General features: G+C 33.5%; 1 protein-coding gene across 14 annotated transcripts in view; it reads left to right on the plus strand.

Annotated features, from left to right (window-relative positions):
* The window catches only part of LOC136846989 (bestrophin-4-like), a 199,390-nt gene that overhangs the window by 163,821 nt on the left and 21,826 nt on the right, over positions 1–13,743 (plus strand). For all 14 annotated transcript variants that reach the window (XM_067118285.1, XM_067118276.1, XM_067118293.1 and 11 more), the window contains 3 exons: positions 10,522–10,760; positions 11,412–11,645; positions 12,512–12,754. In XM_067118285.1, the coding sequence (XP_066974386.1) occupies positions 10,522–10,760; positions 11,412–11,645; positions 12,512–12,754 (716 nt within the window). The remainder of the gene's footprint in view (positions 1–10,521; positions 10,761–11,411; positions 11,646–12,511; positions 12,755–13,743) is intronic.

A 13,743-nucleotide genomic window follows, 5' to 3' on the forward strand; every position in this document is an offset into this window, starting at 1 on the left:
AAGGAAAGAACCTTTAAGTTACAAGATGTTTTTGTTGAGCCTCCACATGTCAGTGAGATTGGCAATTTGCTGTTCATCAGAGTAGAGTTTGCTATAGAAGCACTTATTAACCTTTTCTAAATATAAGGCCTTAGACTGCTTTTTCAAGTAATGCTAAAGAAAGTGAGGAAAGTATTGTAGAAATTATGTTTGAAAGTGAAAAATAAAATTACAACAAAAATATTCCTTTTGTTTCTCATGTTACACAAGTGGCCAAAACAGGTTAACCCAGACATTTATGGGGCAGGGGAAGGGATCTGACATTACTTGCACTGTACCTCAGCACCTACCTCTGTATCTACTTTTATTGCAACTTCCAAAGTGCTTGTGGTAGAAGACCTAGGACAAGCACAAGTGACTGGCTTTACTGCTTCACCAAGCATGACAGTTCCAGTGCCACTTAATCCCTTGGATTTTCCTTAGGTTCTTAATATGATTTGACAGTGATGAGTAAAGTAAAAGCAAGAGTATTCCTTTTGTTTCTCAGGCTACACATGGGGCCAAAAGCGACTGACTTACATATTCATGGGATAGGGGAAGGAGTGTGGCATTTCCACCACTCTACCAACCCCTCTACCACAGCTTCTGCTTCTGACCCTACTTATACTGTAATGTGCTTGTTGAAGAAGGCCTAGTACTACCATATTTGACTGACTTTACTGCTTCATCAAGCATGACATGACAGCTTTAGTGTCATTTACTACTTTGGATTTTCCTCTAGTTGTTATTATATTACTGGAAGGTAATTACTAAAATGATAGCAAGAATATTTATTGTGTTTTCTCAAGCTACCCAAGAGGCCAAGAGGTTGACCCATCTTTTCATATGGTAATGGAGGAGTGTGGCAGTTCATAGAAATATATATATATATATATATATATATATATATATATATATATATATATATATATATATATATATATATATATATATATATATATATATATATATATATATATATATATATATTGATAGCATAACACTGTTCATCCTCAAAGGAGGTAAACTCTCATGGTTCCCCAGACCTCCATAAGACACACCAACCAATTATAAAGACAGGAGGGCTATATCTCCTGTCCTACAGCAACTGCCTTGGCTGTATGTCCCCATTCACACAGATGTGACAGCCTATGTCAGCCATCTTCCCTATTACACTCTGGTCTGTCCAAGAGTTAAGTAATCCCCAGGTTTTGCTCCAGGAATTGTGTTCGACTATGCATTTTTTCATTCATAATTACACCACTCAAGCTAATTACAGGTACATGCTTAGATTTAAGACTCTGTGAAAATTTTTTGTTCCATAAAATTTTAATGGGTAGGCTTATATATTTGTTTAAATTGGCAAGAAGTTAGGAGTGTGATCACTAGGCTATGCTGTAATTGCTATGCTGTTTTTTCTTGTTTGACAAAGTGATAGTTAGCATTAAGGGAATAATATTAGACAATTTTGATATTGAAACTCAATATTCAGTGACTTTTTTTTAACATCGATAGATAATTTGAGGTTAACGAAAGGGTAATCAGGTTTGCCTAATTGTTTAGGAAACATAGATGTGATCATAGTTCCCACTTCTGCTTGACTTATGAGCCTTGGTGTTTACTAAAAGGCTAGCACAGTATTTCCTTTGTAGTATTTTATAATCAAACTAAATGGCATTTAAGATATTGACAGTTCCCCAGTTATCCTTAATACTGGGGTTCTTTTCAAGCATTAAAAGAAATACATTCATGCAGATCTACTTCCAATGGGTATTACTCTGCCGGTAGTGACATCACAGGTGTTGAGAAAATTGTCGTGATGCTTGTTCCTAAGGGAATAAAAAAGTACTTCTCTGCAATGGTGAGCTTTGCCAAACAATTTTAAAATCTTACTGATACTGATTTATATTACATATATATATATATATATATATATATATATATATATATATATATATATATATATATATATATATATATATATATATATATATATATATATATATATATATATATATATATATATATATATATATATATATATATATATATGTGTGTGTGTGTGTGTGTGTGTCAAAATAGCCACAGAGTAATATACAGTATTCATATTACTTGTGTTAGGCTTCAATAAGATGGGATAGTTTAGATTCCAGATTCTTAATTTACAAAGTACAAGCTTTCAAAGACATACAGGTTCTATCAGGTACCAATGCACTAGGGAGATAACAGCTACACATGGGTATACTATATATGTGCTCCATCCAACATCTGTTCTATCTTTTTCCTAATCCCTGGCATGGCCTACCCTTTGATCTTTAACTAGTCCTGCCTTTTCCAGCGGTCTTCTTGATCTCTGTGGCCATATGCTTACTCCTTCGTTGTTTGGGATTATCCCCTTACTGTCCATCTTTGTTTATGTTCTTTTTAGAGGTGATTAGAGCATTCACTATAATCACCCTCAATGTTTTATTCTTGTTATATATAAAATTGTATTTTTCCAACTGATGTTATGGTTTTAAGTCTAAAAGTGTATTTATTTACATAAATACATATTACTCTCTCTCTCTCTCTCTCTCTCTCTCTCTCTCTCTCTCTCTCTCTCTCTCTCTCTCTCTCTCTCTCTCTCATACACCAGCAGTGATGAACCAGTGTAAAATCAGTATTTGTATTTTTTCTAGTACTATACTGTTGAGTATACTATGACATAAGTAGCAATAAACTAGTTACTGTATTTTGCTGGTGCAAAAAATGTACAGTATATATCTGCTAGCTTAGTCATTTAAATTTGTATATTTTTTCAAATCCATCTCTTGAAGTTCATACAGAAGAAGGCGATGACATTTGAAAGTCTTAGGGTTTTGTTGCGGGGACGATTTTTTTCTTTTTTTTTTTTTTGTCGACTACTAACTTTCCATCAATAAAAGCATCAATAGATACTTGCGGTACCACATGAGCCAGAGATTGTTCATTGTAAACGGGCATGCGTATTCCTTCAAGAGCTATAATACTTACATACATTTACAGGGTATGCACTTATGCTATCCATTTTTTAAATATATTTATAATTTCAAAGTACTTTAGAGGTTAACATTTTAGTTTTCTGCATATAAAGCTGCTGTTTGGTAGGCTACATGCCATTGGCTAAGCGTATTTCTAAAGCGTGAATTTTTACAAAGTTATTATGAGAACTTTATAAAACATTACTTTCATTGTTTCTCTGTCACTTGGGTCAATATAATGGACAGCCTTTCATCTCCATTACTACCATGTAAATGAAGATGACAATGGTAGCAAAGTGATGAACATTTGACACTTGTCTTTTGATTGATTGATTGATTATGAAATTTAGGTCTTGAAGACCAGGCTCCAGAACCCATCAGGATTATTCAGTGCCGTATCTTATATGTGAAGAAATTCCCACAGGAACTGTTTGTTGAACCTTTTTAATCCAGTTATCATCCACTGGATCTAGTTTGGTTACTACTCAAGGTAAATAGATTCTCTAAGTATTTTAAGTTTCTATTTACCATCCTTTCAACTGACACATATCTAAAGAGTAGAAAATGAGGTGTGCTAGCCTGTTATATACAAGTTGGATGTCCTTGTCTGTACATCTTGTAATATTTCTGTCCTCTCAGTGGGATTTGCAACCAGAATTGAACAGTACAGTCTGAATGGGGTCTAATATATTGTATTGTAGCCTTTTCCTTAGTAGTAAATTGATGTTCAATGTATCCATAGTATCTTCTGGATATTTTTTCAACTTCAAGTCACTTTTAGTAATTATTCCTAGTCCCTTCTCTTGACGATAACATTCTCTCCTTACTAAGTACATCATATTTGGCCTTGTTATAACGTGCATGACAGCATTTATTCGCGTTGAATAGCAGTTGTCATTTTACTGACCTTTAGTGTAAACTCAGAAAATAAGATGTTAAACGTACCAAAACATGGGTGATGTGAGAGCACTTTTATTGTAGCATCACTTGCCTTGAAGTGTCTCATTACGAGCAGTACACTGGTCTCCTTTGTCTATTAACTGACTCACCATTGAACTTTTAGTTGGCCCAACCTTGGCCCCAACCTCATGCTAAAGCTACAAAGATCCATAACTTTTGCTTCAAGATTGTATTTTTGATCATCTGTGTATTTTTTGTCATCTGATCTAAGAACAGTTTTTTCTTTTTTCATCTTAATCTCATAGTATTTTACTGGAACATGTTGTTTCATGACTGATGTCACTGAAGGAGTTTCTCATGTCTTGCAAAGTGATTGATGTGTACGTCATCTCAGGAAAAACATTAGACATTCTTTCATTAAGGCCTACAGAACAGTAATTTTCTGTGCCTTGTTTTCCTTCAGTGACTGATCTTGCAGTTCTTTAAATTCTGTTACTGGACAGGAAACACTGTTTGTATAAGATCTTTCTAAAAGGGATTTTAACTGCATCTTTGTCATATCATGAATCTTCCTGGTGAATCTCTTTAGAGGACATCACTGTGTGATATGTCTTATAATTATCTTTTATTCTTATTATTTTTGTATGCAAAATATTTCAGTTGCATGTATAACTGATTAACCAAGTTGGACTTGACAGAAAAATGGCAGTCATTTAATTCTTTCTTCCATGGACTTCATCAAAAGGCTCAGTTGTTGAGGGGCATCCTAAAAATAATTTTCCATATCTTTCCTTATGACTTCATTGGCTAGATTGAAGTACAGTAGTTTGCATTGTGTCTAGTTAAATGATGTGGAAAGGTAAACTCATCAGGTCTCACAGTATGGCAGCTTGATGGTTTTAGAAAATTAATCAGAATGTCCCTTCCATCCAATATGAAGATTTTCCTTTCACTGATAAAGTACAAGAATGTTGTCCATAGACAACATTTTCCAAGTTCTGGTAAAACATCTCTTGATCAAATAAAAAAAAAATGTTCAGTGCATTTGTACCAATCCTGCTTCTCTCTCCTTACTTCAGAGTTGTCACACAGCTGTGCACTGGTTGTGGTAGCATTGGCAGTGTACACTTCAATCATGTTAATATCTTTGTATCATTTAATCCATTACAGACAATTCCGTATTGCTCTACATTCTTTCTCAACTCTCACCTTAGGTACTCTAACAACACTGACAGAACCATGATGATTGGGAAATCTGCTAGGTTATTAGTCATATAATACTAAAGCTAGCAGTCATTAACTCACAATTTGAATGCTGAATGATCCATTACCCTCCTGCAAGTTGACATGACTGCCTTTTGTACAGTACTATTTATACTTGAAAATTTTTATGTCATTGTACTGAAGTAATACGTCCAGTTGAAAGCTTTTTGAAAACTACAGGTCTTAAGCCACCAACTGGAACCAGATCTCTCACCAAGCCTAAGCCTAACAAGAGATCAACAAATCACTGTTGATGCTTTCAAATGGCATGGTACAGTATTCAAAGGAACTTCCCTCCAGATAGTGTTAGGATATGAAAATTTTCTGTTAAAAAATAGGTCTGTTAATTTTTAAAATGTTTCTGTTCCTGACTGAGTGTTCCCTGTTTCTAGGGTAATATAATTTTGCTCACTTTCTTTGAATTTATGAAAGGTACTGTTTATTTATTCGTGTATTCCCACTATTTATTTTTTAATACACAGTATTTACTTTCTGCTATCATTAATTCCTGTTGCTCAGTTGTAGATTCATATTTCAGAATTTTGAGATAAAATACAATGAATTTTGAGTGACAGTTTTTAATGGTATGATACTACCAATTTAGAATGATTTTGTTAACATGATGAACTTGCTTGTTCTTCTTGAGAGATGATTATGTCATTCTCTACGTTCACCCTCGATGCTTCTTCTTGTTACTCAGTATATAAAATCTGTATTTTTCCAAGTGATGTTATGGTTACAGTATAAGTTCAGGAGTGTATTTATTTACACAAATGCACAACATTACCTCTCTCTCTCTCTCTTATGACTAGGAATAGAGCTTAGTAATAAATTTTTTGCCTTCTAATGAGATTCATGTGCCTGGAGCATCTAGAAATTTTCATATTTAGCACATTTATCTCCTGCTTAAGTTTGGTGGTCTTTCCAAATTACTGTGATCTTTTTAAACCTAACCACAGATAACTGTATTTTAAATGCATGATTCTTAGAAATATGCTCGATGGTTTACCTCTTTGCATGAATGGACACATTTTTTGTGAGTAGAATATATGTAATGCTTTTTCACTTTCAGATACTATTGAGTCTCTTGTAATTTACAAAACAATTCCTGAACACTCTCCAACAAAATATTCAGCTTTTAATAAGCTTCTAATATTCAAGGATTTCATGAAATAATTTAGTGACTATTTTGTAGTTATATTTCTTGACAATACAGTAATTTAGACAATTTTCTTGTTTTGTTAATTGTGTAATTGGGTAAAATACAGAGTATTTTACATGAAAATTGCTACTCACGACAGATTTACATAAATAAGTATAATGGATATTTCTGTTGATAAGATATTGGTTTTGAAATCATTTTGTTTGATGCATTTCCCAAGATATTGGTTTTGAAATAATTTTTTTTTTATACATTTGCCATCCATTTGACTTAGTATTAGTAGTCTTACTTAAATAGAGAGGTTGTGATGATTTTTGTTATGAAATCAATTAAAAGATGTTTGGTGACTATGAAAGTTGTTCTAAAACATACCTATGCATTTAAATAAATTTTGGTTTGAACCAAGAGTTACCTTATGTTGATACAGTATAGTGCCAGGGTTTTAATCGAGTTGATACAGTATAGTGCCAGGGTTTTAATTGAGATTGAAAAATTGCTGTTATCCAGTAAAAAAATTAGAAGAACTTGTATGGTAGCTCCCTTTGTAAGACAAGTGGAGAATTGTCTTTAAGATTTACTGTACATATATCACAAGTATATAATTTTTCTTGCATCGTCAAGTTCAGATGCTTAACAGTACTTAAATTTTGATATACAATAGTTTCTGTCAATTTGTATCAGACTCCTCCTGTGTAAATTATGCTAAGCATTTGAATAACCAGTGGGGCTGATTTTTAGATAGTGTTTTCTAGACCAAATTGTAAATAACCACCTTTGTGAGCTTGATGAAGGTGATAGGTGTTATTTTGAAAAAGAGTAAGAAAAACCATGAATCTGAACATCTTGATAGCTCACCCAACAGATGATTTGCTCCCTGGACATGCTCCAGGGTACTGGTCCTGAGCTGATCCAACCTGCTTAGGGATATCTGTTAAAAGTTATGCTTTAATGTCTCAGATAAAGCCGGAGCAAGCTTAAGGAATTGTTGTAGTTTGAATTCATGGCAGAGACTAATCTAAAATTAATTCCTAATTTGCAAAGAGGGTATCTATTACAGTTGGGATTTTATCCAACATACTGTACATATGTTTGCTAAGAGGTTGCTCTTGAAAGCTGCAGTCACTCCTACAACCAGTATTTCTAAATGATGAAATAAGGCTCGACCCCAAGTAGAAATTTTCCAGGGAATCAGTAAATTAACATCCCAGCACAAAAGGTGTATAATCAACTTTTTGAATCCCTAGACAAACAGTACCTTTCAAATATCATGCATAGAATTTGCCCTCCTAAATATTAGAGCCTTTCTATTCCATCTCCTTTTTACCATCAATCCAGCTCATTCATGGTCTCACCCATCTTCCTCTTGACTTTTGAATTACAGTTTATACTTTTTTTCCATAACTAGTTTTCTTCATTTTTAAAGTATAAATCTCATGACAATCTCTCTGCCACACTATTCTACCGTATCTTTGTAGTTCTTACCCTTGTATTTGTAGTTTAGTACAAAATGTGTATGTGAATAATTTCCACATTTTTTTTTTTCATTCAAATCTCCATCTTTTGCTTAAAAATAAATGCCTCTCTTCTTTCAAATCTTTCTCAGAGCTCTTACTTCATTTCACTCCTCAGCATATGATTCACCTCTAATCTACAGCCATCCCTCACAATGAATCCCAAATATCTCTATGAGTTAACCTTTCGACTCTTCCACTACCCATAGTAACATTCATTCCTCCATCTTCTTGGTTTCCAGATACTCTTAAAACTTAACTCTTGATTTTGATTATAACTTTTTTTAATTGCAAACTTCAGGTTCTTTCATCTGTCTGCAGTTTTTCTTGTACTGTTCACAGTCAACACTTTCATTTCCACACATCAAGCACAACCTCTTCTTTTTCACACCTTGCACCTACATTTGACCTTTTCCTGCTTTTCTTATCTTTCCCTCTAAAAAAATATTACAACTGTTATAGACATGGAATACTGTAGCCTTGTCCAAGAATTACTTTTAAACAGTGAACCCAAGTACTTTATTACATGTTACAATAAATTTTCACTTCGATCATAAAAATGAGTTTCTTTCTTGGTCTGTTTTTCCACTCATCATCATCATCCAGGTGCCATATCCCCAAGGACGTCGGCAATCATGGCTCGCCACTCCTCTCTATTTCCGGCTCTCTGCAGCACCTGAACTGCAGACATTCTTCCTCCAGTCATTCTCACCAATCCATCCATATTTTTGTCTAGGTCTTCCTCTTGGCCGACTTCCATTGATTTTACCAGTGAGAGAGAGATGTTCTAGTTCTTGTCTTCTCACTATGTGACCCACAAACCGCCAAAAGTTCTCTCTCAATGCCTACTCTCTCTAATACCTGCTCATTAGTTTTCCTTTCTGTCCATGATATTTTCAGCATCCTCTCCAAAACCACATTTCTGCAGCCTGCAACCTCCTCTCATCTGCCTTCTCAAGGTCCAAGTTTCAGCCATACAACAATACAGACCAAACAAAACATTTCACAAATCTTCCCAAGATTCATTGATATTTTTGAGTTTGATTAATCTCTTTATCTTACCAAATGCATCTTTTGCCATGGATATTCTCTTCCTGATCTCTTTTCGCATTTTCCATCACTTGTGACAGTGCATCCTAAATAATTAAAACTATCGGTTTGTTTAACTGTTTTTCCACTAGTGAGAGTTTTTTCCCATTGGGAGGAAACACAACAAATAAGTAAAAACCTTTCACATTACTAGCTAATTCATATATCTACAGAAAGCTCATTAACAGCACACCCAAACTCCTGCACTTAACCACAACACCCACATCTACAGTATATTGTGCACACTGATACTTCCTTGATAGCAAGACTCTTTGTTCCAGTCCATCTCCATCCCATCTAAGTAACAGTTTTAGATCTTGCTGTCTGCCTTCCTTCCAACACATCTGAAGTAAACATGCTTCCTCGAATCCATTATCCTTTATTCCTTTCTCATGACAATGGTCCACTGATTTTCCTGTGCTAAAATGTTTACCACTTTTTGTTTCTATCACCCTGTCAATCCTTTCTATTCTTTATTTCTTGAGTCACTTTCATCATCCAAGCTTCACTTCCATAAAAGAAATTGGCTAAAAAGCTATTCATTAAATGCACCTTTGGTTTTTATTGACATTCCTTTCTCCCAAGTATTTTTGCACACCTGTTACCTTCCTTTCTTCATCACTATGTGACTTGGCTTTTTTTCATCCTACCATGCTCCAGCTTCATAATTACCATTTACCATCATAAGCTTACTTATTCACATTCTTTTTCAAATTTCTCTTACATTCAGATTTTTACTAGTTTGCAGGTTCACTATCCCCAATCAACACAGTACCATTTACAAAGATCATCTCCTTCATATAAAATTCACCACCCTTCTGATTTCATGATTTTGCTCATATGTCTTCTGTCCATTGAGGCATAACACACCCTTGTTTCAGGCCTGCCATTGCACGAGAGTTTTGCCTATATATTCTAATGCTCATTTTAAGTTTTATTTGTAAGAGATTTGACTACTTTCAATAAATAATCTGAATCATGCATTGACAACACCCTCCACAGTGCATTTCTAATTTCTATCATAGACTTTTTCTAGACCCATGTTCACACATTACAGCAATCTCTCTTTATTATCAGACTGTGCACAACTGTTCATAACAAACTTGATCTTTAGGACATGTAATAGATAAACTCTTCGATGAAATGTTGTTGCATGAATAAATAGCCTGCTTATAGTGTCACAGGAAAAATTGATAGCCTCTTCAACTTTTTGTCCCTAAAGGGATGAAAAATCTTCAAAGATATATGTACTGATTTTGTTGGGGAACTACTTAAGGCACTAGTTATGGAATTTATATTTTCATTGTGACAGCTATGTCTGAATTTTTAAGAAGGACCCAGTTTCATAAATTTCTATATCTTTTAAAATTTGATTTTCAGGTGTGCACTAGTGTTTGGAATGTGCATGCTGCCTACAAATTTTGAAGTTTGATTTTTTAAATGTAAGGTGTGATAGCTTGTGTGTGATATATTAATATTTTCATTAATATTTACTTTGATTGCACAGGGAATTATTTTAGACTATTTTCTGCCCTCAATATTTAAAGTTTAATCCTTGTTTATCCCTTGATTCCACCAGGTTTCATGACAGAGAATGAGCAGAAAATCTTTGATGATTTAGATACAAAAACACCACATCCTAAATACTGGATGCCACTTGTTTGGGCTGGAAGCATTGTAGCAAGAGCTAGGAAAGAAGGAAGAATTCGTGATGACTTTGCTGTGAAAACTATCATTGATGAAATCAACAGGTTTCGTGGTTTATGTGGAGGACTGCTCAGTTATGATTGGATAAGCATCCCACTAGTATATACTCAGGTGTGTAGAACTTCATGACAGTCTTTAGTGTCCACAGGGATTGCTTAGGAAGTAAATATTTATTAATATGAGAAAACTTATTTAGGTTCTTATTGATATATGGCTCCTTATTATGTAATCCTTCATAAAAAAAAGATAGGTGTTCTGGGTTATTTTCTTAAGAGTGCAGTACTAGCTAATGTTGGAAATAATTGAATATTTTAAGGATCTAGAGTAATCTAACATTTACTACAAAAACAAATTGCGTTTAGGTCAGCAAGTATTGAATGGATGTAGAATTTTAATATTTCATAAAAAAAAACAAACTGTAGCCATTATTTTGGTCTTGCTTCTAGTTTTGCATAAAGGCATTTTGTTCAGCTCACTCCTATAAATGTATGATGCAGTTTCTTTATATTCATCCATAAGAGAAACGGAGTGTTTTCCATTTAACTCTAAAGAAGTGGTTTGGTTTTAAACATCCACAAGAGAATTTGGATGGTTTCCATTAAGGTTATTAGAGCAGTAAGTTCAGGATAATATATTTTTAATTTATTGCATTGTTTTTTGTAAGCAAAGAAAATTATGTAAAATTACAACATTTTTAAGAGAAATTTTGTTCAGATTTAAATATTCACCAAAATTTTAATTACTTTTTGTGATTTTTTGCAGGTTGTGACTTTAGCCGTGTATACCTTTTTTATTGGCACAATTATGGGACGTCAGTTCTTGGATCCAAAACAAAATATACCTAAGCAAGACATTGACTTCTACGTTCCAATTTTTACCTTTCTTCAATTTTTTTTCTATATGGGTTGGTTGAAAGTGGCTGAATCTCTTGTGAATCCCTTTGGAGAGGATGATGATGACTTTGAAGTCAACTGGTTGGTGGACAGGAATTTACAGGTAAAATTTTTTAAAAAATGTATTTTTTTTACTCATCGTTTGTATTGTTGATATTAGCAATTTGAGTAAAAAAAAAAAAAAAATTTTAATATTTTAAATTTTAAAGATTAAGCAGCTTAGTATCAGTTCTTGGTATTGGGCTTTCAGCTGTTCCTTTGGTATATACGTAATGGACCTTCAGCCCTATTTATAAGTGATCTGTTCATGTGGTGGAATTAGTATCACAACCTTTCTAGCAAATTTCCTCTTCAATAATCCTCTGGCACTAAGGCCTTATTTTCAGCATCTTAGTTTGCATACCTTTTCAGTCTTTATGACTTCATTTAAAAGTCAAGGTGGTTACAATTTTCATAATGATATCTCACCCAAACACTAATTAAACTTAGCATCTGGTTATTCTGTTTTGAGAGAAGTACAGTACTAGCCAATGGCCATGTTCCATTTTTTTTAAAGATAAAAATGGCATAACAGGAGTTGAAGTTTATTTTCAGACTTGATATTACACTAAGCACAATTCACTCCATAATCTGACTAACAAATCTGCTATTACCTCAATTTTAGTTGCATTATAATATAGTTATTGGAATTTTTGCATTTTGGTATAAAATTGTTGTGTACTGTAATGACCAATTGCACTCTGAAATAGAATACTGTATTGAGACTTATACTCAGTCTTCGATGTGGTTTAAATATAGTACATGCTATATGTATTCCTTACTGTGAATTTTGAAAGAAATTCAGAAATTCAAATACAAGAATCCCATAGCTTGCACCTTATTAGACTTCAATTAGCAGAAGTTCTAGATCTAATTTGAACTACAAAATCTGTGGAAAATGGTTTTCTCAGTCTTTCTCAATCCTTCCAGGTATCGTACTTAATTGTGGACGAAATGCACAGTGAGCATCCAGAACTTATTCAGGACAAATACTGGGATGAAATTTTCCCTACAGAGCTTCCTTATACCATTGCTGCTGAGCAGTTCAGAATAGAGCCTCCTCAAGGCTCAACAGCTAATTTAGAGGTACCAGAGGTAGAACAAGAGTTCTTGCCTCTTGTAGAGGAGGAGGAGGAAGAAGAAGAACCAATTCATGGTACAGATGCAGTTCAGGTTTGTGAGGGAACATTTTTAATTTTAATAAGAGATATTGGTCCTCAGCACTTGAAACAGTATAGTATATGCTTAGTAAATCCTATGTTAAAATGTTAGGTTTTCCTCAAAATTCTCTAATTGTGTTAAGTCCCAAATTGAAATAAATTTAATTTTGTCTATAATTCTTGTTTATAAAGAAAGTTTGTAAAAAATAAAAAAGCAGTACAATATTGTTTTCCATTTTTGTACTATGTCTTAAGTGTTTTAATGAAATTTCATGCCATTTCCAATGGTTCACCATAATCATGCAATAGGTCTGAATTACATTGTATTTCTAAGTGCCTGGAAGGCTTTCTGTAACCAGGTCTTACTCCTTTATAGTTTATTTTAGACATTAACTCATTTTTGCTTAATTTTGCCAGATATGATATGCCTTAGTTTCATAATAAACAGAAAGATCCAGAACTCAGTAACTGATGTTACTGTTTTTTGTTGTAATAGCCATTGAAATAACTCTTTCCAATTTAAACCTCAGAATGTGGCCCAGCCCACGAATAATTTATTTTTCATATTAATTATTGAAATTGACTGCCTGATTAGTCCAATTTTTAATGGGTAAAAGTGAAATTTCATTCTTTTCATTGCTAACAATTAGATTCATTATAGTTCTAGAAGACTATAAATCTGGTTTGGTTACATATTTTTTGTTATGAAAGGGACACAGTATATGTACAGTATCTGTATTTGCCCTGTTATTTGCAACAATTTAGTCAACAGGCTGTTCCCTATTCTGTTTTTGCAGAAATTTTTACAAATAAACTTCTTATAAATGAACTTATTTTTGCAGAAATTTTTATAAATGAACTTGAGGAAAGTACAATACTCATTTGGGTTCAGTAATAAATTTACTTCTTAGGCATCTTGAGCTCTTCAGTACTGATTTTAATATTAATTTAATGCATATGTTATTGAGAAAATAGTTCATCATATGTTAGTTGTTATTTTGT

This window comes from Macrobrachium rosenbergii, chromosome 2, assembly GCF_040412425.1.
Source record: "Macrobrachium rosenbergii isolate ZJJX-2024 chromosome 2, ASM4041242v1, whole genome shotgun sequence".
Classification (NCBI taxonomy): domain Eukaryota; kingdom Metazoa; phylum Arthropoda; class Malacostraca; order Decapoda; family Palaemonidae; genus Macrobrachium; species Macrobrachium rosenbergii.